Source organism: Tenrec ecaudatus, chromosome 1, assembly GCF_050624435.1.
Source record: "Tenrec ecaudatus isolate mTenEca1 chromosome 1, mTenEca1.hap1, whole genome shotgun sequence".
Taxonomy (NCBI): Eukaryota; Metazoa; Chordata; class Mammalia; order Afrosoricida; family Tenrecidae; genus Tenrec; species Tenrec ecaudatus.
The window spans coordinates 168,872,979-168,894,769 of record NC_134530.1 but is presented as its reverse complement, the minus strand read 5'-3'; the positions used below and the strand labels follow the sequence as shown (position 1 = coordinate 168,894,769).

Sequence of the window (21,791 nt, the reverse complement as noted above, 5' to 3'; positions counted from 1 at the left end):
ATTAATTTTATAATATGGTTCTTATAATTTTTCATGTCAATGTGGGGTATGATACTAATGAGTTTTCATATGTTGAACAATCCCTACGTCGCTGGTATGAATCCCACTTGGTCATGGTAAATTATTTGTTTTAATTTACTTTTTTATTGGCCAGCATTTGGTTACAGATTTTTGCATCGATGTTCATTAGGGAGATTAGTCTGTAGTTCTCATTTTTTTGGGGATACCTGCCTGGTTTGGGTATCAGAACTATGCTAGCATCACAAGAGTTTGGGAGTTTGTTGTCTTTTTCTATGTTCTGGAAGAGTTTGTGTAGGCTTGGTATCCGTTCCCCCATGAATGCTTGGGAGATTCATCTTGTGAAGCTATCTGGTCCAGGGCATTTTTTTTTGGTTGGTAATCCCTTGATAACCTTGTCTATTTCTTCTATTGCTTTAGGTCTGTTGAGATTCTTGATGTCCATCAGGGATAGTCTAGGGAGGGATTGTTTTTCTTTGTCCATGTCTTCCAAGTTGTTAAATTCATTGGAGTACAGTCCTTTGTAGTATTGTGTAATTGTCCTTTTGATTTCATTTGGGTTTGTTGTAAAGTCCCCTCATTAATCCCTCATTTTTGCTATTGAAATTTGTTCGTTCCTTTCTTTGGTTAGGTTTGCCAGCAGTCTGTCAATTCTTTTTATCAATTCAAAGCACCAACTTTTAGTAGTATTACTGTTTTCCATAGTTTTCCTATTCTCCCTCTCATGAATCTCAGCCCTGATTTGTATTATTTCTGTTCTTTTGCTAATAGTAGGATTGTCCTGTTGACTCTGCTCTAGTTGCTGTAAGTTTTGTGACAACATATCAATCATAAGTCTCTTTTCCTTTTACATGTGTGCACGTATTATTATGAAACTTGCTCTAACTGCCTTTGCTGTATCCCACACGTTTTGTATGTCATGGCCTCATTCTCATTGGTTTCTAAAAATTTTCTAATTTCACCTCTGATCTGGGCCAGTGCACACTCCTTTACCAATAGAGAGTTATTCATCCTCCAATTGTTTGCTCTTGTTTTCTTCTTCTGCCTTTGGCACAGCCTTAGCACAGTGGTCAGAGAGAGATGTCTGTATTATATCAATGTCTAAATGTATGCAGATTAGACCTTGTGCCCCAGCGTGTCGTCTATCTTTGAATATGTGCAATGTGAGCTTGAAAAGAATGTGATTTTTTTTTGTATTTGGATTAAGAACTCTGTAAATATCTATCTGGTCAAATTATCTACTTTTAATGTTTAGATCTCTAGCCCTCTTCTTGGGTTTCTTTCCCTGTGATCGATCTTTCTTAGAGAGTAGTGTATTGAAGTTGCTTACTATAATTTTTGAGGCTGTGATTTCTTTTTTCATCTTTTGGAGCTGTTGGTGGATGTAGTCAGCAGTCTCTATTGGGGAATCTATGTTTAAAATACTTAGTGGTTCTTTGTCTATCATTCCCTTGAGTATTATATAGTGTCCCTCTTTATGGTTTGCAGTGTGAGGTCAATTTTATCCAAGATTAGGATTGCAACCCCTGCTTTTTATGAATTGTTATTTGCTTTATATATTTTTCTGCAGCTTTTGATTCTCAGCCTATTTTTGTCTATAGTCTTGAGATGTGTTTCTTATAGGTAGCAGATTGATAGGTTGTGTTTTCTAAGCCAGACTTCTAGCTTCAATCTTTTAATGCCTGAATTCAGTCCATTGATTATCAGGGTTGTTACTTCTATCTGTGGACTCTGTGATATCATCTTATACCTTTGTATTGGGTGTTTTCCTATCTTCCTTTCTTATTAGTGTGCTGTGCATGTGTGTGTGTGTGTGTGTGTGTGTGTGTGTTGTGTTCATTCTTGACTTCTTTCCATCCTTAAGCTAATGCTATCTATGGCGCTGATTTCTCTTTATTGCCCTTTGGGTGGGGTTATTCTATGTGGCGGTCTCTTATTTGTGCTCTGTGAGTGCTGCTCTTCTGTTCATACTGGGTCAGCAAGGATCTTTTGTAAGGTTGGGTTTCTTTTAATCTATTCTTTGAGTTTTCCCATGTCTGGAAAGACTCTTACTTCTCTATCTGGCTTTATAGATAATTTGGCTGGATATAGTATTTTTGGTTTTGGTTTGTTTTCATTCAGTTTTTGGAATATGATACTCCACTCTCCCCTCTTCTTCATAGTGTTCGCTGATATGTCTGCGCATATTTTTATTTGGGAAACTTTATATGTAATTAGTGTTTTCCTTAGCTAATCTCATGATGTTCTCCTTCTCCTCAAATTTGGATAGTTTAACTATTATGTGCCTTGGTGATTTCTTCTTGTGATTCAGTCTAGCTGGTGCTCCTTCAGTCTCCTGAATGACTGCCTTGGTTTCATTCATTAACCTGGGGAAGTTTTCCTCTAAGAATTCTCTCACTATTGTTGCAGTTGAATTCTTTGTTGTGTCTTCCTCCAATAATCCAGTTATGCTGATGTTGTTCCTCTTCATAGTATCACACATATCTCTTAAGTGTTCTTCAGTTTCTCTGATGATCTTATTAGATTTTGGTTCATGTTTGTTAAAGTCTGCTTTGCTGTCCTCTAGGTCACTGGTGTGGTGCTCTACCTCCCCCAGTCACTTGGTGATGTCTACGAGTCTGCCACTGCTTTTGTATCTCATCCCTAAGCTCTTTTATTTTCCTTTGGTGTATGAAATTTATCTCCTCTATCATTTCTTCCTTTTCTGTATTGTTTCCCTCATATCTTGTATGACTCCAAGCAGCATTCTGAAATTTTCTTTCAGTGGCAGATCAATGTCTGCTTCTTCTATGCACAGTTTCTGGTGCAGGAAATCTTCTGCCTTTGCCTTTTGTTGCTACTGTATTTTTCATTGAGGTCATTGGGGCTGATTGCTCTTTGTGTTGAATTTTTCAAAAGTAGCATGGTGCCATTTTACAGAGACTCAAGAAGCATTGGCTCTCTCTGGGAGACTCGTAGGAATTCTTCTTCAAACTGCTCACAGCTAATTACACACTGTAATTGGCCTACCACTTTATCCACACTTTACTCTTTCCATAGTCAACCACTATTCTGTTATCTGGAAGGCAAATAACAGAGGATGGATGATCCTCTAAGTGGATGCTGGTTGGGTGGCTCTAGTCACCAAGTATGGTGCTGTACTGGATGATCTAATAAGAAGCTATGAGGTACAGCCTACAGGAGCTTGGGACACTATAGAGAGCTTGGGGCACTACAGAGGGCATGTAGAGTTGCCTGCTACAATAGGAGTGCCACAGAAGGCTGGTGGGTTGCTCGCTTTGATGCAGAGTACAGCGAATGGTGTTTGGAAGTGCCCTGGTCAGGTAGATCACTGCAGAGGTTGAGTAGAGGTCCCTGGAGCAGTGGGTAGCATTGGCGAGTGTTTGCTGAGCTGCCTTAGGCCATGTGAGGCAGTACAGCAATTGTGAAGAAGTTCCCTCACTCATGTGGGACAACAGAGGATGGGTAGGAGTTCCCCCAGCCATGCAGGCAGGATTTCCCCAGATGAAGGTATGTAGTATCTCCCTCACAAGAACTTGAGCCAGATATCTCTTGATAGAGGGTAGGCAGGCCTCAGGTTATGCTGCAGAGGGTGGAGCTCTCCCAGCTGAGTGGAGGACAGGCACAAATACTCTAGGCTAAGAGGTGTGGTCTGCAGGTTGGCAGTGACATGTGAGAGAAAAGGGAAGGGAAAAAGAAAAACAAAGCAAAATAAACCAAGCCAGCTGAGACTGTAGGAGGACAGCAAGAAGAGAAAAAAAAACAAAGGAACAATATAGCTGAGTTCAGATGCATGGCTATGGGGTTGGAGGGATTTAAACTCTGCCTCTGGGCAGCTGAGACTGTAATGGGAGAGAAAGGAGAGCGAGAAAGAGAAGTAACAATAGAGCTGATCCCTGAGCCCTGGCTGTGGGGCTGGAGGGGTTTAAATCCTTCCACGAGGCAGAGGCAAGCTGTGGCTGTGTTGAGATAGAGCCCCTGGGAAGGCTCCAAAGGATGCCAGCTCCTGCAGAGACAATGGCGGGGGGCAGGGAGGGGGCACTAAAGTCAAACTCTAGTCAGCCTCCACTGTGATAAGACAAAGGCCCCAGCTTCTCAAAACCTAGTGGACCTGTGCCTACTTATCTTTATGAGGCTCCTCTTATAGCCACCAATGTGGAATTTCCCTCTTAGTAACTCTCCTCCATTGATTTCTGAGGAGCCCCTCTGGTCTCACATTGGGGATGGATCCCGAGTTTTCTAGTGTTTTGCGCGCCATCAGTTACGGATAGATCACAAGATAACTTGTGATTTCTACAAGCTGTCTTCAGATGCCATCTGCTTGGATATATTTTAACTACTTCGTCTATTTAGGTGTTCCATCATTAGTGAATGTATCAAACTCGATTGTCTTCATGTTCTTTTTGTTTATTTAACATCTTAGTAAATTTTGGTTAAATCAAATAGTTACTATTTTCGTCTTCAATTTCTGCCTACTTTTAGAGATGGCCTCATTGAGAAAATGGAAAGAAATGAATGAATCTGAAATACTTTTGGAAGTTTTTGACGATGATTATTCAGATGTTCCTGGTGAAAATGAAGATGTGGATGACTGAATAAATGTTTTGATGGTTCTGAGGAGGCTGCCAGTGACCTTTAAAGAAACATAAAGTGGCAGTGCTATCAAGTGATTCTGAAATTAACGATGAAGGTGATTCTGTTTTTGTGAACGATTCATTTTGTAATAATGTTACTAACGATTGGTGTGAAATTGACATTTCACCACATTTGGAAATATTTGAAGGGCATCCTGGGGTTATTACATTTCCAACTCAATGTGACTCTGTACCCTCTGTGACTGGCCAGATGTTTGGTGATGACTTGTTTGAATTGTTTTGCAAGGTTATCATGATCAGTCTCAGTGAAATGTAAAACATCACCTAAATCGCTCAAGTGGTCTCCCGTTACAGAAAAAGACATGAAGAAATTCTGAGCCCTAATTCTTCTAAAGGGACAAATAAGAAAAGATAGCTGGAAAGATTATTGGTCAACCGATCCTGTAATAGCTACCTCAATATTTTCGTAGACTGAGTTGTAATAGATTTGAACAAATATGGACATTCTGGCACTTTAATGATAACATGACAATAGAAAATAGCTATGGAAGACTCTTTAAAATTCAACAACTGCTGGATTATTTCCTCAAAAAATTCTGGACACTTTACAGACCAAAGTAACAGTTGTCTTTGGATGAGGGGATGATTCCATGGAGAGGACACCTGTGGTTTCGAACATACAACCCAGCAAATATTACAAAGTATGGTTTACTTGTTAGGATGGTGTGCGAGAGTGACACAGGTTATATCTGCAATATGAAAACTTATACTAGTGAAGGGAAGATATTGGAAGAAATTGTTCTCTCAGTTCTTGGCCCTTATGTTGGGATGTGGCACCATATCTACCGGGATAATTACTGTGACAGTACCTCTACTGCGGATTTACTACTGAAAACCAAAACTAGAGCCTGTGGTAATATTAGAGTGAACAGAGGTTTACTGCTAACTCTAAAAGCCAAAGCATCAAGAATGAAGAAAGATGACATAGTTTTCTGTAGAAAAGGTGACATTTTTCTCCTCCTATAGAAAGAAAAGCAAGAGGTCAGAATGATATCAACAATTCATGATGCATCTGTCTCAAATGCAGGAAAGAACAATATAAAAACTGGAGAGGATATTTTGAAACCTGTGTGCATAGAGCAATATAATGCCCACATGAAGGGAGTTGATCGTTCAGTACCTTTCATATTATCCTATTCTAAGGAAAACAACGAAATGGACAAAAAAGTCATCCTTTATCTCATAAACTGTGGACTTTTCAATTGTTATAGAATTTACAGTGCCCTGAATGCAGAGAAAAAATGCAGAATAAGCAGTTTCTCCTTTCAGTGGCAAAATACTGATTACTGACGATGAAAATGAAGGCTCTCCTGAAAGAGAGAAAGATATGTCCAGCCCAACCCCCAGTAGAGTGGGGAGAGCACCATGTAAAGAGCCACCAGGAAGGCTGTCAGGGGACAGGAAGCAGATGCATCTGTGTTCATTTCAAGCAATGGAAAAAAAGTTTCCTACCAGAGCCCGTAGAGTTTTGCTGTCCATGGAAAAAGAAGTGAAACCAGATACATTTGCAAATTTTGTAAGGTGCCGCTTCATAGAGAAAAATGTTATACAAAGTACCATACATTTAAAAAATGCTAGGAACCTTTGTTTATATATAGGTGCTATGCTCACTACAATATATGAAATAATTGTAACTGCTTAGGATAAGGCCTCCACAATTAATCATACCAAAGGGCCAGGAGATCATTTTTGCGCAGTGCTATCAGGAATAATATGTGCACACTGTCTTTGTTTCTCAATGTAGTTGTAGAGTATAGTTGTATAGTAACAATAGTACATTGTATAACAAAGTAACATATCAATAAATGAACATTGGGGAGCAAAGAATGTATTTTTTGTTTGATATACTGTATTTATTTTTACTGTTTTTCAAAGTAATAGGGATTATGTTGACTATTTTTACAAGAAGTTTATAATTTCATGAAGATTATAGTTCATAAAAGTTATAATGTTCCGCATACACTGCAAAATATTGTTTCATATTCAAAAACAGAATGTTATAAATAAATATGATAAAAAATTGATAAGATGAAAACCCATTTATGGTTTAATGCAAAAAACCTCTAACACGGTCACTTGGGTAAGTTGGTTAAAAAATATCCGGTCTTAAAAATGGTATGTTACTCAGTTGCCATCTTCCCGGAAGTCCATGTAAATTTTAAAAATTGTGGCAAAGATATACACAACAAAACATTCTCCAATTCAACTTCAGCATTTAAAATTCAATGCCATTGAATACATTCTTCATGTTATACAACAATTATTGATATCCTTTTGGAAATCATTACGCCCCATTAATCAAAAGTCAATGTACCTTCAGCAAAAGCTCTTCCTCTTTCACTCATGGAAATGATTCATCAAGTTCGGTTTCTTTCATTTTTTAGTAAAAGATAGAATATTAACTTCCATGGTCAAGTTGCTTTTTAAAAGGATTGTATACACCATCACACCCGGTTTTAGTGTACCCTTCCCTCTCCTGGATTCATTGTTTTCTCCACAATTTCCCTAACTCTCCCTACCCCCGTCCCTGATAAACCATTGCATCAGTTCTTGTCTATGCATCCACTCCTTCTGTGAGTCATAAATTGGGAAACCTAACAGAAACATTAAAAAAATGAAAAGAAGAAAATAATAATAATGTACAGATAAAAGTAAAGAGTAAAAAGAAAAGATCACCAATAGTATTAAGAAAACCAGAGAACAAATTTCTATCATGGAACAAGCAAGAAATATTTGAGCCTATTGTAAGTTCAGGTGGCGTCCTGCGGTCAGCTGACAAAGTACCATATTATACCATGGTTCGATCCACCATAATCAAGCTTACAATCATGTCTGTCTTTTAATAGCTTTCCTATGTGTGTGCTTACAGTTCCTTATGCAAGGTCTAGCAAAGTTAATATTCTTACATATGCCACCATATTATATACTTTATTCTATATTTGCTTTTCTTTTACTTAATAAGCAAACTTGGAGAGTTTTCCAAATGCCTTGCAGAGAGTACCTTGTCATTTTAAACTACAGCTGCATCATATTCCTGTTTTCAATTCAAATGAAGCAAAGAAAGAAATATCGAAACTGTTTGTTGTGGGGTCCATTCTGAATCCAAGTGCACCCACGTATTTCAGAGTGGACCGGTGGGATAGCATTTCCAATGGCTGCAATATTTCAGACATGGATGGCAGGCCTTTCTTCTGAAGCATCTCTGGGTGAACTAGCACTTTCCAGTTAGAAGTCAAGCAGTTTTAACCATTTGGGGTACCCAGTTTTAATTTGTTAATCTCATCAGTCCCTAATTGAGAAGGAATCTTGGGATGCTTCCATTTGGGGATATTAAATACAGGATACGGTAAGTAACTTTCTTTTAGACAGCATTTCATATATGTGCATACAAACCCCCAGAAGGGAGATGCCTGGGTCATAGTGCACCTGAACATAACTTTCTGTAAATACTGCTAAATTGTCTTCAAAAGGAACTATACCAGTTAGTGCTCCCATCAGCACTACATATGTGTGTCCCCACCTCAATTGCACATTCCCAAATTTTTGAAGCCGTGTAGATCTGCAAGTTAAAAGCAGCATCATTGTAGTTTTAAGTAGAAAATTTATCTTATATTAGCAGGAGTGAAAACTTTGTTTGTTTAAAAAATACATCACTTAACATAATTGATACTTTGTGCGATTGGCCTCCCAAACTCTATGCAAACATCTTAAGAGAAAAGACTACGTTTTATGGATCTAATTTTCCCTAGTTTTACGCATAAGAGAACTTTATGGTCTGGGCTATAAACAGTTTTTAATAAATATCATAAATTAATGTATAAATTTGCTTTACTTATAATAAAGTAATATCGGTGTCTCACTTATTTTAGATGTACTTGACATAATTTAGTCATCATCTTTGAACCTTGAACCATTTATTTATTTATAACAATAATAAGTAAATTTTACTGTATACTATTAGAGCCCTTCTCTGGATATTGGTCCTCTATTTAAAAAAATAATTTTGGGGGGGTGGTTCTTACAGCTCTTATCATAATCCCTATATTCATCCATTGTGTCAAGCGCATTTATACATATACTGCAACCATCAGTTTCAAAACACTGTCTTTCTACTTGAGCTTTTGGTATCAGCTCCTGATTTTTCCCCTCCCTCTCCCATCCTCCTACCCTCATGAACCCTTAATAATTTATAAATTATAAACATGCTGAAGAAAGCTGATGGTGCCCAGCTATGAAATTATACAGTATCTAGGGTCTTAAAGGCCTGAAGATAAACAAGCAGCCATCTAGCTGAAGGCAAACAAACAAAGAAAAAAAACCACATGAAAGAAGCACACCAGCCTGTGTGATCATGAGCTATTGATGGAAACAGGTTTCAGGCAGCAAACACCCAGAACAAAAATATCATATTGATGTGAATGAAGGAGAGGGTGGAGTGGAGACCCAAAGTCCATCTGTAGGCAATTGAATATCCTCTCACAGAAGGGTCACAAGGAAGAGATGAGCTAGTCAAGTGTAGTATAACACTGATGAAACCTACAACTTTCCTCTAGTTCTTTAATACTTCCTCCTCCTACTCCACCCCCTATCATGACCCCAATTCTACCTTAGAAATTGGACTAGACAAGAGCATGTAAAACACAGAACATTCAAAAACACAGGGAATCAAGGACATATAAACCCCTCAGGACCAATAATAAGAGTAGTGATACCAGGAGGGTAAGTGGAGGTGGAGATGATAAGGGGAACTGATCACAATGATCAACATATAACCCCCCTTCCAGGGGCATAAACAATACAAATTAGGGTGGAGGGAGACTGTGCCCGGTGTAAGGCAGGAATCACATATTTTTAAAGCAATATGTTAAAAATAAAGACCACCACATTAAAATGTTTAGATAAATAAAATTTTAATCACTTAGGATCTCATCATTTTAAATAAATTATTAATCCATTCTTTGAATTTTTGATAGCCTTATACTTTTAAAAAATATTAGCACTAAGATTGTGAAATTTTAAATGTTGGTTTTCACGATTCCCTTAAATGTCTAAGTTTTAAAATATAGATATTCATAGACACCTTCATTTGTCCTAAACGATGAATTACTCATTTTAATGGCTTTATCCACAAAGGGACAATAGTCTTTTTGAGTTGGAACCAACTTGATGGTATGTAACATTAACATGTAGCATTATATTTATTCCTCTAAGAGACAAAACGTGGTACTTATATCTACTCTGTTAAGATCAGTTTATCAGCTATGCCATCAGTGGTTAAAAAGAGAGAGGAAGTCGCTCAGATCGTGACTTATAAAGAAGAATGTATAAATGACAATGTCATATGGATATTGCTATTGTTAGGTGCCAGTGAATTGGTTCTGGTTCACAGTGACACACAGACAGTGGAATGAACCACTGCTTGGTCCTCAACCATTTTCACAATTGATCATATATTTGAGCCCATCAATGCAGCCCCATGTAAGTCCATCTTGTCAAGGGCCTTCCTCTCTTTTGATGCCCCTCTACTTTACCGAGCATGATGTCCTTTCCCAAAGACTAGTCTCTCCAGAAAATATGTCCAAAATCTGAGGGAATAATTCTCAGCATCTTTGCCTCTAAGGAGCTTGATCCTTGTACTTGTAAGACAGAATTGTTGGTATCTTTGGCAGTCCGTGGTATGCACAGTAGTCTTCTCCTGCACCATAATTCATTCTTCCTTTTCAATGTCCACTTTTACCATTCATGATAGGTAAATGAAAACACCATGCCTTGGGCTGTTCTTGTGTAAAAATCCATGGTTATTGAGTCAGCGCTGACTCATAGCGCTCCTATAGACAGGGTAGTACTGCCCTGTGGGTGTCTGAGACCATAACGCCTTATGGAATAGAAAGCCTATCCTTCTCCTGCAGAGTGGCTAGTGGTTTCTAAATTGGTTCTGCTTCACAGTGATGCTATGTCCAGCAGAACAACACAGTGCACAGTCCTGCCCCATCTTCCAATTGTTGCTGTGTATGAACCTACTCTTTCAGCCACATTGCCAATCCATTTCACTGAGGGCCTTCCTCCTTCTCACTGACCTTTTACTATAAAATTATAGCATACTTCTACAGGAACTGTATGGTCTCTATCGATAACACACACAAAGTACATGGGACAAAATTTCACCATCCTCACGTCCAGAAAACATTGTCACTCTACTTATTCCAAGACATCTCTATTCATTCTTCTGGTATTCTATGGTATGTTCAATATTCTTGCTAATACAATAATTCAAAGTCATTAATTCTTTGATCTTTATTCATTGTCCAGATTTCTTGCACATATGAAATTCCACATACAATGGAAAAAATCATGGTGTACCTTAATCCTCAGAGTGACAGTTTGCTTTCTAATATCTAAAGGAGTTATGCAGCACCTTTGCCCAATGCAATATGCCATTTGGTTTCTTGGCTACTTTTCATCAGCATTGATTGTGGATCCAAGTAAAATGAAATCTTTGACAACTTTTATATTTCCTCTATTTGTCTTGATATATATATTTAAAATCATTTTATTCAGGGCTTGTACAACTCTTGTCATAATCTATCCATCCATCCATTGTGTCAAGCACATTTGTAAATATGTTGCCATCATCATTCTCAAAACATTTGCTTTCTACTTGAATCCTTGGTATCAGCTCCTCAATTTTTCTCCTCTTTCCTCACTCCCCCTCCCCCATGTACCCTTGATAAATTTATAAATTATTATTATTTTGTCATCTTTTACACCATCCGACGTCTCCCTTCACCCACTTCTCTGCTGTCCATCCCCCAGGGAGGAAGTTATATGTAGATCCTTTTAATCTGCCCCCACTTTCTCCTTCACCTTCCCTCTATCCTCCCGGTATTTCCACTCTCACTACTGGTCCTGAGGGGTTCATCTGTCCTGGATTCCCTGTGTTTCTAGTTCCTAATTCAACAGTGTACATCCTCCAGTCCAGCCAGATTTGTAAGATAGAATTGGGATCATGATAGTTTGTGGGGGGAGCATTCAAGAACAAGAGGAAAATTGTATGTTTAATCATTGCTACACTGCACCCTGACTGGCTCGTCTCTTCCCCTTAGCCCTTCTGCATGGGGATGTCCAATTTCCCACAGATGGGCCCTGGGTCCCCACTCCAGACTCCCCATCATTCAGAGTGCTATGAATTTTGGTCTTTGATGCCTGATACCTGACCCCTTTGACAACTCATGATCTCACAGGCTGGTGTGCTTCTTCCATGTGGTGCTTGTTGCTTCTCAGCTAGGTGGCTGCCTGTTTATCTTCAAGCCTTTAAGACACCAGATGCTATATGTTTTGAGAGACAGGCACCATCAGCTTTCTTCACCACATTTGCTTATGCACCCTCTTTGTCCTCATGATATTTTTACTGATTCTTTTTTAGGATTTTTGTTTTCTTTATATTAATTTGTAATCCATTATGAAGGCTATAGTCTAGGACATTCATCAGTAAGTTATTTAAGTGCTCTTCACTTTCAGAAAACAATGAATGTATGGGAGATAAAATCAATATAAAATGTTTACTCTGTAAACAACAACAATATAAATTTTCATAAAATATATAAATATGGGTCTATATAGATAAATGAAATAACGTTGTGAATGAGGAGTGTTTGGATATACAGTGACTTAGAGAAAGGGTAGTTTCAACTGCTCATCCTGGAGAATAAGAAGATATTTCAAATAACGTAGGATATAGGTTCCAGTGGTTAAGATTAAATTAAAATACCTATCCAAGTTCTCAAGTTTTATTTTAGTTCATTTTTCCAAAGAAAAGTGTCTCTAAATACTGAGGTACAGTAATATTCACAAAAGGAAAAACTTCTCATCTTACTCATAATTTTCCAGCTCCCACTGAACAGATCCACCTGTTCCAGTTTTATCTCAGAAGGCTCATTGTGTACCTATATTTATTTATTTATCTATTTATTTCAATTAAAAAAAATAATTTCATTGGGGGCTCATACCTCTCATCACAACCCATACATCCATCCCTTGTGTCAAGCACATTTATACATTTGTTGCCATCATCGTTCTCAAAATATTTGCTTTCTGCTTGAGCCCTTGGCATCAGCTCCTCACTTTCACAGGCATATAAGGTTATTGAAAAATATCATGATTTTGATTCAACAAGTGTAGTAGAGCACTGACAAATCACACATCATTCCTTTAGTTTCTGAATGCTCCCCCCTTCCCCCTTCACTACCATGACCCAGTTCTATTTTACAAATCTGGCCAGACCAGAGATCACACATTGGTATAGATAAGAGCTCTCAACACATGGAATTCAGAACAGACAAACCCCCCAGTAACAGTAGTGGGAGTAGCGATATAATGAGGGTAATGGAATGGTCAGGGAGAGGGAAAGGGGAAAAAGGGGGAACCCATTGCAAGGTTGGATATATAGCCCCTTCGCCCCCGACTGAAGATGACAAATAATAGAAATGTGGGTGAAGGGAGACAAAGGACAGTGCAAGACATAGACATGAAGTAACAAAAATATGTGGTTGAAAAAGGATTTGTGAGGATGGGAAGGTGAGGGAAGGAGGGGGGAAAGAGGAGCTAATACCAAGGGCTAAAGCAGAAAATGTTTTGGAAATGATGATGGCAACACATGTCCAAATATACTTGATAAAACTGAAGTATGGTATGTTATAAGAGCCACAAGAGTCCCCCATAAAATGATTTTACTTTCAAGCCTTTAAGTCCCCAGACGCTATATCTCTCGATAGCCGGACACCATCAGCCTTCTTCACTACACTTCTTCACTACACTACACGAATGCACACATTCGTCTTCAGCATTTATGTGGGGAAGGTGATCACACAATAATGATTTTTGTTCGTTGGTGTCTGCTACCTGATCGCTTCAACACCCCATATTCACTAAGGCTTGTGTGCTTCTGCTCTGTGGGCTTTATTGTTTGCGAGTTAGATGGCCGCTTGTTTGCCTTCAAGCCTTTAAGACCCCAGATGTTATATCTTTTTGATAGCTGGGCACCATCAGTTTTCTTCACCACATTTGCTTATGCACATGTCTGTCTTTAGCAATCATGTCAGGAAGGTGGGTATCATGGAATGACCATTTAGCTGAGCAAGGTGCTATTGTATTGAGGGAGTGCGCGGGAGGGGTCCCAATGTCCACCTGTTACCCTACTACTGAACCTATAAATATATGCACCTAGGTCTATTTCCCCCATAATCATAAATATTTACATATGTACATGTCTGTATTTAGGCTTCTATGCTTCTATCCTTTGCCTCCTAATCCTTTCCTCTATTTCCTTATGCTTTCCTACTGTCCCACTTCCATGTTCAGGCTTCATTCTGGTTTCAGTAATTCCTCTCAGTTACCTTGCCCTTGGTGTCTCCCTACCAGTCCTCCCCTCCCCTCCCTCCACTGGTTTTGAACCGCTTGTTTTTTCCTTGTCCTTGGGTTGGCCAACACCTTCTCCCTTCCCCTATCTCCCAAGCTCTCATGTCCCTTTGGGACCCTTGGTCCCGTATTTTCTTCTCACATTATTTGTCCAGCCTATCTTATATAGGTGGACTTGCAGATATAGTAATATGTGCATAAAATGTGGATGGCTTCGACAGCATCAAAGTGTGTGTGCCTATATTTAATGTAATCAGTTTGCTAAACGTTAATAATGTCCCCTCATGTTAAATTTAATTTATTCCCATCTTTGATTCTGCAATACATAACTTCATTTGGCTATGTGAATGGTTCACAGGCTTATTACTATTGGATAAATGCATTTATTCTCTCATATACCTGCATCCATATCCATCTAAGTACCTGCTCACAGTGTTCAGCTGAGATCAGAGCTCCAATAATAGTTTCTGGACTTTGATGAAGACATAAAAATAAAAGTGATTATGGAAAAGTATTTATGCATCATGGGAATACTCTGGGGAGAAACAATGGTGATGATGGTATACGTAAAGGTTCTGGAATCTTAGACCGATGCACTGCATGTACTGGAATGTAAAGGTGAGTGTTTAGAATCTACCCAGAGCATCTAAGAAAGAGAGATTCATTCCACAAAGATTGAATCAGCAGGTAAATGGTGGTAAGCATGATGAAGTTAGAGATGGTGACCAAAGCAAGAGCTATGGAGATGAGCTGGTTCATTGTGCTCCTATGATCATGAGTAGAGTTGTGATCAGAGAGAACACCTGAATAAGAATTCTTTCTTTAAAGGGATCATTTAAGGAAGATGTGTTTGAATTCTAGTATGCTGAAATTTTGAGACTTCGTGGATACTCATGGACATGTGAGATGGAACTTCTCTTACCACGAGAAGCTGTGTGGGACTTAGACAATTCTGTGTATCCAGAGGGAGCAACATCTCTTGAACTAGTATCCAGGACCTAATAATAGCGGTTGCAAAGTTGAGCAAAGCCTTTGGAGAAATGGGGATGATCTTTACTTCCCTGTGTTTAACTGCATGCCCTAGAGGATGCCCTACAGAGAGCCAGTCACACATGCCAGCCTCAGGGAATAGATAAGTCAGGAGACCGTAGAAGCATGTTCAGCAGTATGTGTATAAATGGGGAAGTGTTGTAGGAGTAGAAAGGATTCAAGGTGAAAGACAGAAGTCCTCATATCATCAGAACAGTCAGGTAAAGGGCCTGGAGGAGCCGCGGAACTAGAGTAGTTGGAGAGAACGAGAAGAAGCTTTGATCCTCCCCTGAGTGAGGCCTATTAGAATAGGGGAGAGAAACCCTTGGGGCACTGACTTTCAGGAGTCACCCCTAATCCCACTTGATATTTTTTTGTTGTTTTAGAGTACCATAAAATATTAACATTGCAAGGAATATGTAAAGATATATTTAAATTTCTTCTTTTAGAGAAAAGGTGTGTTGGGTAAAGAGTAGCACTGGACCAATGCATCGTCCACTACCAGGTAGTGGACGAGAAGCGTTAACAAAGCCAATCCCTGCTGAGGTTGCTTTATTTTCTGTGTGTATTACATGGATTTTAGAACAATATTATTAGGGTCTGATCTCATTCATTTTATCCTTGAGACTTCCTGGTGCATGTCTTTTCTGGGTACCCTTTCTTTAGGGTGCCCATATTTTACTTGCTCATTTATCACCTGACCCTTCGGAGCATTACAGACCTGTGGGTTGAGTGTCCACGTTTTCTTCTCCCATCTTTTCCTCCTTGAAATCTGACATCATCCGTGAACACCAGGATGTTTCCTGAAGGTACGTCAGGGAAAATGCTTGAGAGTATTTTTCTGTCTTCAACTCAGTGTAGCTGATCATTAGCTATAGAATGCGCGCTTTAAACTATTTCATCAGGGTCTAGAGGATATATGAATGTGACAGTTTTCCTACTTCCTAGCAGGCCTGTGACCCTGATGTCATGTCTATACGGTAGGAAGCGTGTTGATTCGCACACCAGAAACCTCAGCATCCACTCCAATTTTGCTGCAGCAGGCTCTGATATTGAGTGAATCCCTTGTCCTTCTGTCTCTTTTTCACAAAGTGAGGGAAGTTGGCTTGATAATGTGTGCTATGGATTGAATTGTGCCTCCTCAAAAATTAAATGTGTGTCTTAAATCCAAATTTTTATTCCTACGGCTATAATCCCTCTGGGGAATGTGTTGTATTTATTATGTCAACAAGATTAGTGTATGTTTTATATTGTATCAATTCCTTTTGTGATGTAAATGGGAATAAATGCAAGATAGAACCAAAAAGGGGGAAAGAAAGATGCTAAACTGCATGAATATCCACCAGGAACTGAAACCCAAAGATGTACATCTTTGAGCAAATAGGAAAGGGAAGTGCCTTCTCAATAGACCTGACACTCTGATCTCCTCAACTGCAAGAAGACAAATCTGATAAGACCAACCACTTGCCTATTTCTGTTTCAGCAATACTAGATACTTCAGACAGCATTAGGAACTGCAAGGATGGAATATTGCTTTAATAGATACTTAAAATATGGAAGTAATTTTGGAATTGAATAATGCACAGAGATTGGAATAGTTTTTAAATGCCAATTAGGGTAAGCATTCAGCTACCAACCACAAGTTCAGTGGTCCAAACCTAGCAGCCACTTTGCAGGAGAAAGATGAAACTGTCTGCTGCCATAACAATTTATAGTCTCCAAAGGGTCTGAATATACAATGAATGAGAATCAACTTAATGACAGTGGTTTGGGGACAATAAAAGCGGAGATCTCCTCAAAGAGACTATTAGTAGAACAATGGACCCCAGAGGACATTCTGGGAAGGGCTCAGAAGGACATAAACAGGAGCAATGAAAATAAAAAGAATTTATACACTGGAAAATGTTGCTGTAAAACTGAAAGATAAATGTCTTCACCAAAAATATGGCTGCACAATCTTTGACTGATGAGTTTAAACAACTATCAAATCAGAATTGCCATTAAGTTTAGAACAAAGTGGACAGAGAAAGAACAGAGGAAAGGAGGGTGCCTGCATGTTTTAAGAGCAGGCCAAAAGGCTCTATCTATTGTCCTTCAAGAAAAGCACATGCTCAAACCCAGAAGAGCTTGGGAAGCAACAGAACTATTAGAAGGAGTATAGGAAGCAGGGCCCTCTCAATTTCCAAGGATGAGGGCACAGTCTGGATCTCATTATCTAGGTGATCTTTGTGTTAGGCAGAGTTTTCCACACAGAGAGAAACAGAGTCAATGAAACTAATATACGTATAAGCAATAAACTTATATCAAGAAAGCATTTTTTATGAAGCAGTCCAGCTGAACTGAAGTCCATGCATCCAGTGCTCGCCAGAGGCCCCATCAGATTCATGCAGCTGCCAGTGGAGGAAGCAAAGAGCAAAGCAGGCAGCTAAGAGAGCCAAGACTGGAGAGTACAGGCATGAAAACCCAAGGTGGGCAGGAGCACCTCAGGACCCCACAGTTGGCAGGGTTAGCAGGCCACAAGAACGGGGATCTCTGTGGGCTACAAATCCCATAGCCAGACATGCAATCCAAGCAAGCAGAGAGGGAAGAGGACCAATAGAGAGGATGGCTCAGTATCACTTGGAGCAAAAGGTCATACTCACTAGGAGACATCATCGAGCTGTACTCTATTTAGTGGTGGGACTCTACCCTGCCTTCACACAGGTACCATCAAATTCACATATAATTAGACTATGACAGTGTCAGAGAACAGATGATAATTTTCATACCTCAAGAACTAATGTAATGTGTTCTGTCAGGTTTTTAACTTAATTCCCATGATCTCTTCTTTTCCTCCAATTTTTCCCATTTGAGTGAAACGATATGGAACTCATTCCTTCCTACCATTGGGCTTCTGGAATGGACAACTTGTAGTCTCAGTTCCACAGGCTTACAGAAGAAAAGTAATTTTAGACCCAGAACCCACATTTGATTTAGATCATTCATATGGTGAAATGCTAGATTTGTCGCTGATTTAAGATTATTGCGATGATGTGATGGAGTCAATGTGCATTTCATGTGTCAGGACATTCATTTTGGAAGCAAAGAAGGGAAAGGGATGGATTCTATTATATCTCCCAAATGGCTCTAACCCCATATTAGAATTGAGTGTTTTTGTCATGGTAATGAAACAGGATCGATATGGATCTATCTTGAGTCAATCTATTTAGACATATAAAATATTAAACACTTCGATGTATAAAAATTAAATGCAGATGGGCAAAGAAAGATGTCAAAATACAAAAGAAATTTCTCAGAAATAGAAGTTCAAAGAGATGAGGAACATGTACCAAAACTCACAGAGAAGGAGATTTTTCCTTAGAGATACACCCGAGTTTGGATTTCTAGCTTCTGAAACTGTGTGGAGGAGCCCTGGTGGGTTGTGGTTATGCAGAGGGCTGCTAACTTGGAGGTCAGCAATTAGAAGCCCCAGCAGCTCCTCAGGGGAAAGATGATGCTTTCTACTTCTGAAAACAGTTTCAGTCTCCGGAACCCTCAGGAGCATTTGCACAATGCTCTGTAGTGTCTCCATGAGTCAGAATCAACTTGATAGCACTGAGTTTGGTTAAACTGTGATGAAACCAATGTATGTTCACTAAAACTAGGCCCTTGTGGTGGTTCTCTTAGAGCAGCCCTTGGTAATGTAGGTAATGTGTAAGATTTTTGCAAGCTCATATGTTCTATACTTTTACGCTTGTTACAGTTCCCAAGTGAAAAAGAAGTCTGAAGTACTTCATCGTCTGTCTTCACCTGCAGTGCCTAGGAATGATGGATCATGCTAATGACACTGGGATCCATAATTTCATCCTTGCTGGTTTCACTGCCACTGGAAATATGCGACCTCTTGCCGTATTGGGGACCCTATGCATCTATCTCCTCACCCTGGCAGGGAACCTGTTCATCATTGTCCTGGTGAAAGCAGATTCTGGACTGTCCACACCCATGTACTTCTTCATCAGTATCCTCTCCTTCTTGGAGATCTGGTATGTCAGCACCACGGTACCCACACTGCTGCATACCCTGCTCCATGGCAAATTACCCATCTCATCTGTGGTGTGTTTCATCCAGCTCTATGTCTTCCATTCCTTGGGCCTGACTGAGTGCTACCTGCTAGGGGTGATGGCCTGGGACCGCTACCTTGCCATTTGTCGCCCACTCCATTACCATGCACTGATGAACAGACAGGTCCAACTATGTTTGGCAGTGGCTTCTTGGGTGGCTGGCTTCTCAGAAGGGCTTGTGCCAGGCAGCCTCATAGCCACTCTTCCCTTCTGCTGGAAAGAGGTGGCCCATTACTTTTGTGAAGTGGCACCTCTAATGCGGTTAGCATGTGTGGACACAAGTTGGCATGCTCGAGTCCATAGGACAGTGATTGGAGTGATCAATGCTTGTAACCTTTTATTCATTTTGGGGCTCTATTGGGGAATCCTGAGAGCTGTAATGAAGTTGCCCTCAGCAGCAAGTCGTGCCAAGGCCTTCTCTACCTGCTCCTCTCATATGACTGTAGTGACGCTCTTCTTTGGCTCTGCCTTCATTGTTTATTCAGGACCACCCACAATCCGAGCTAATGGCCGAGACAAGCTTATTGCTTTAGTCTATTCTCTTTTTACCCCTTTCTTCAACCCTATTATTTATACCCTTCGTAACAAAGAGGTGAAGGAGGCTATGAAGAGAGTCTCTCAGAGGATTAGAGCTGTGTGTTAAGAGAACCTTGAAGTTCACTAGGGTCATCAATCATCCACTTAGAAACTGCAAAATCAGTTCATTGGTGAGAAATGTGTAAGGACATGAGCTATAATGAAGACATAATTAGACTGGGTTCAAATCTCAGGGTATGTCAACACATACAACTTAGCAAATTTGTGCAAATGCCATCAGTAACCAAGGTAATGCCCTCAGGAAAACGTCTAATATTTGAATTTTTGCTTTAGGGGAGGGTAATGAAGTGCATGATGTTCTTTGCACAAACCCCTATGTCTTAGAAAAATTCAAAGTCAGGAGGAAGGAAAGGACTGAATTTAGGTTGCATGACAAGTTGGAAGTAGGCTGTAAATGGAATAGCACCATCGTTTGCATACTCCTAACCTGAATTCTTTCCACTACATCACTTGACTCGACGTTCCATTGTTTCTCTGAAGCAAAAAGCCTGCAACACTTGTGCCCCACAACCTGCCCCCGCTCCAGAGTACCAACCTGCAGAAGCAGATGGAAATCTCATTACATTGAGTCATGGTCTTCCATTGTTGGCCTATCTTTCCCATCTATTAACTCTCATGCTGCATATCTATAGTAAACAAGGTCTACTGTTTGACACAGCTGCCTTGGACAAGCTTTCTGCGTGAGGAGTCCTACCATTTTGTTCTTTCTAGTCTCATTTCTAAGAGTAAGACTAGACTCCATACCTGACAGAAGAATTATACGATCCCTCACAAAGCCTTTCCAGCATAAAATTGAATATTTTGTGTACAGTTTCTCATTAAATCTCCATGGCTGAAACATAAGATGCCTTTCCAAAATCAGCTATGCAGAAATTGAATTCAATATATTTTTATCTAATTTAAAAAACAGTATTTTAAAAATGAAAGAGGATCTGGTACTCATATCTTCATCCTCACTACCATACCTATTGATAGCAGCTTTCTTACATTCCAGGTAAACCCAGGAATCAGACCACAAATGAACATATGAGCTTTCATTTAAATGAGTTTTTACTAAAATGAGCTTTCACCTAAATGTGGACTAGAAATAGATATTATTTTAAACATTATATATAAGCCACGATTTATATGTATAACATGTAAAGTAATTTTTGGAAAATATTTTGTATTTCATTGTCACAAAGATGCAAAGGTCTTGTTTATATTCTGAGGACATGTTCTTGAGTGTTTTCAGTGACTTTTCAGTGTGGATTTTGTTATTGTTGTTGTTGTTAGGAGCCCTTGAGTTGGTTCCTAGTCACAGTGACATTATGTAAAACAGAACCAAACACCGTCTGGTCCTGCATCATCCTCAAATGCTTTTATGCTTGAGGTCATTTTTGCAACCACGGTGCCAATTTATTTTGCTGAGGGACCTCCTCTATTTCACTGCCCTTCTTCTGAGCATCATGTCTTTCCCCAGGGACTAGTTTCTCCTGACAACATGTCCAAAATAAGTGAGTTGTAGTCTAACTACCCTTACCTTTAAGGAGTGTTTTGCCTGCATGTCTTCCAAGGTAGATTTGTTTGCTCTTTTGGCAATCAGTTCATGTACTTTCACTATTCTTAGGAAGCACTTAATTCGTATACATCAACTTTTCTATGGTCTTCCTTCTTCGGTGTCTAACTCTCCCATGCATATGAGATGATTAGGCTTTTCTGGGTCTTCTTCCAAACACAGGGAAATAGATTTATTGTGGAAAATTAACATTCGTAAAATCAGTTGGAATCATCTTAGTAAAACCTTACTCATAAAAGTGTGTGTGTGTGTCCTAGATCTGCTAAATTAAACAGTTGAAGGAATAGCCCAGCGTGCTGTGAAACAAACCCTCATGATGATTAGGAAGAAAGCTAAAGTTTGAAAATCTCAGATGAAATTTCATGGTTGAACTTGGAAAGAGGGATTACAAATAACAACCCAGCATCTTTCCTGCTTTAG

The 21,791-nt window shown here is 39.4% G+C and overlaps 1 protein-coding gene across 1 annotated transcript; it reads left to right on the top strand.

Annotated features, from left to right (window-relative positions):
- The first annotated feature begins 18,920 nt into the window (after positions 1-18,920).
- LOC142438308 (olfactory receptor 6N1-like) lies at positions 18,921-19,859 on the top strand. The gene has a single exon (XM_075540778.1). It carries the CDS (start codon positions 18,921-18,923, stop codon positions 19,857-19,859), a length of 939 nt encoding a protein of 312 aa, XP_075396893.1.
- The last annotated feature ends 1,932 nt before the right edge of the window (positions 19,860-21,791 follow it).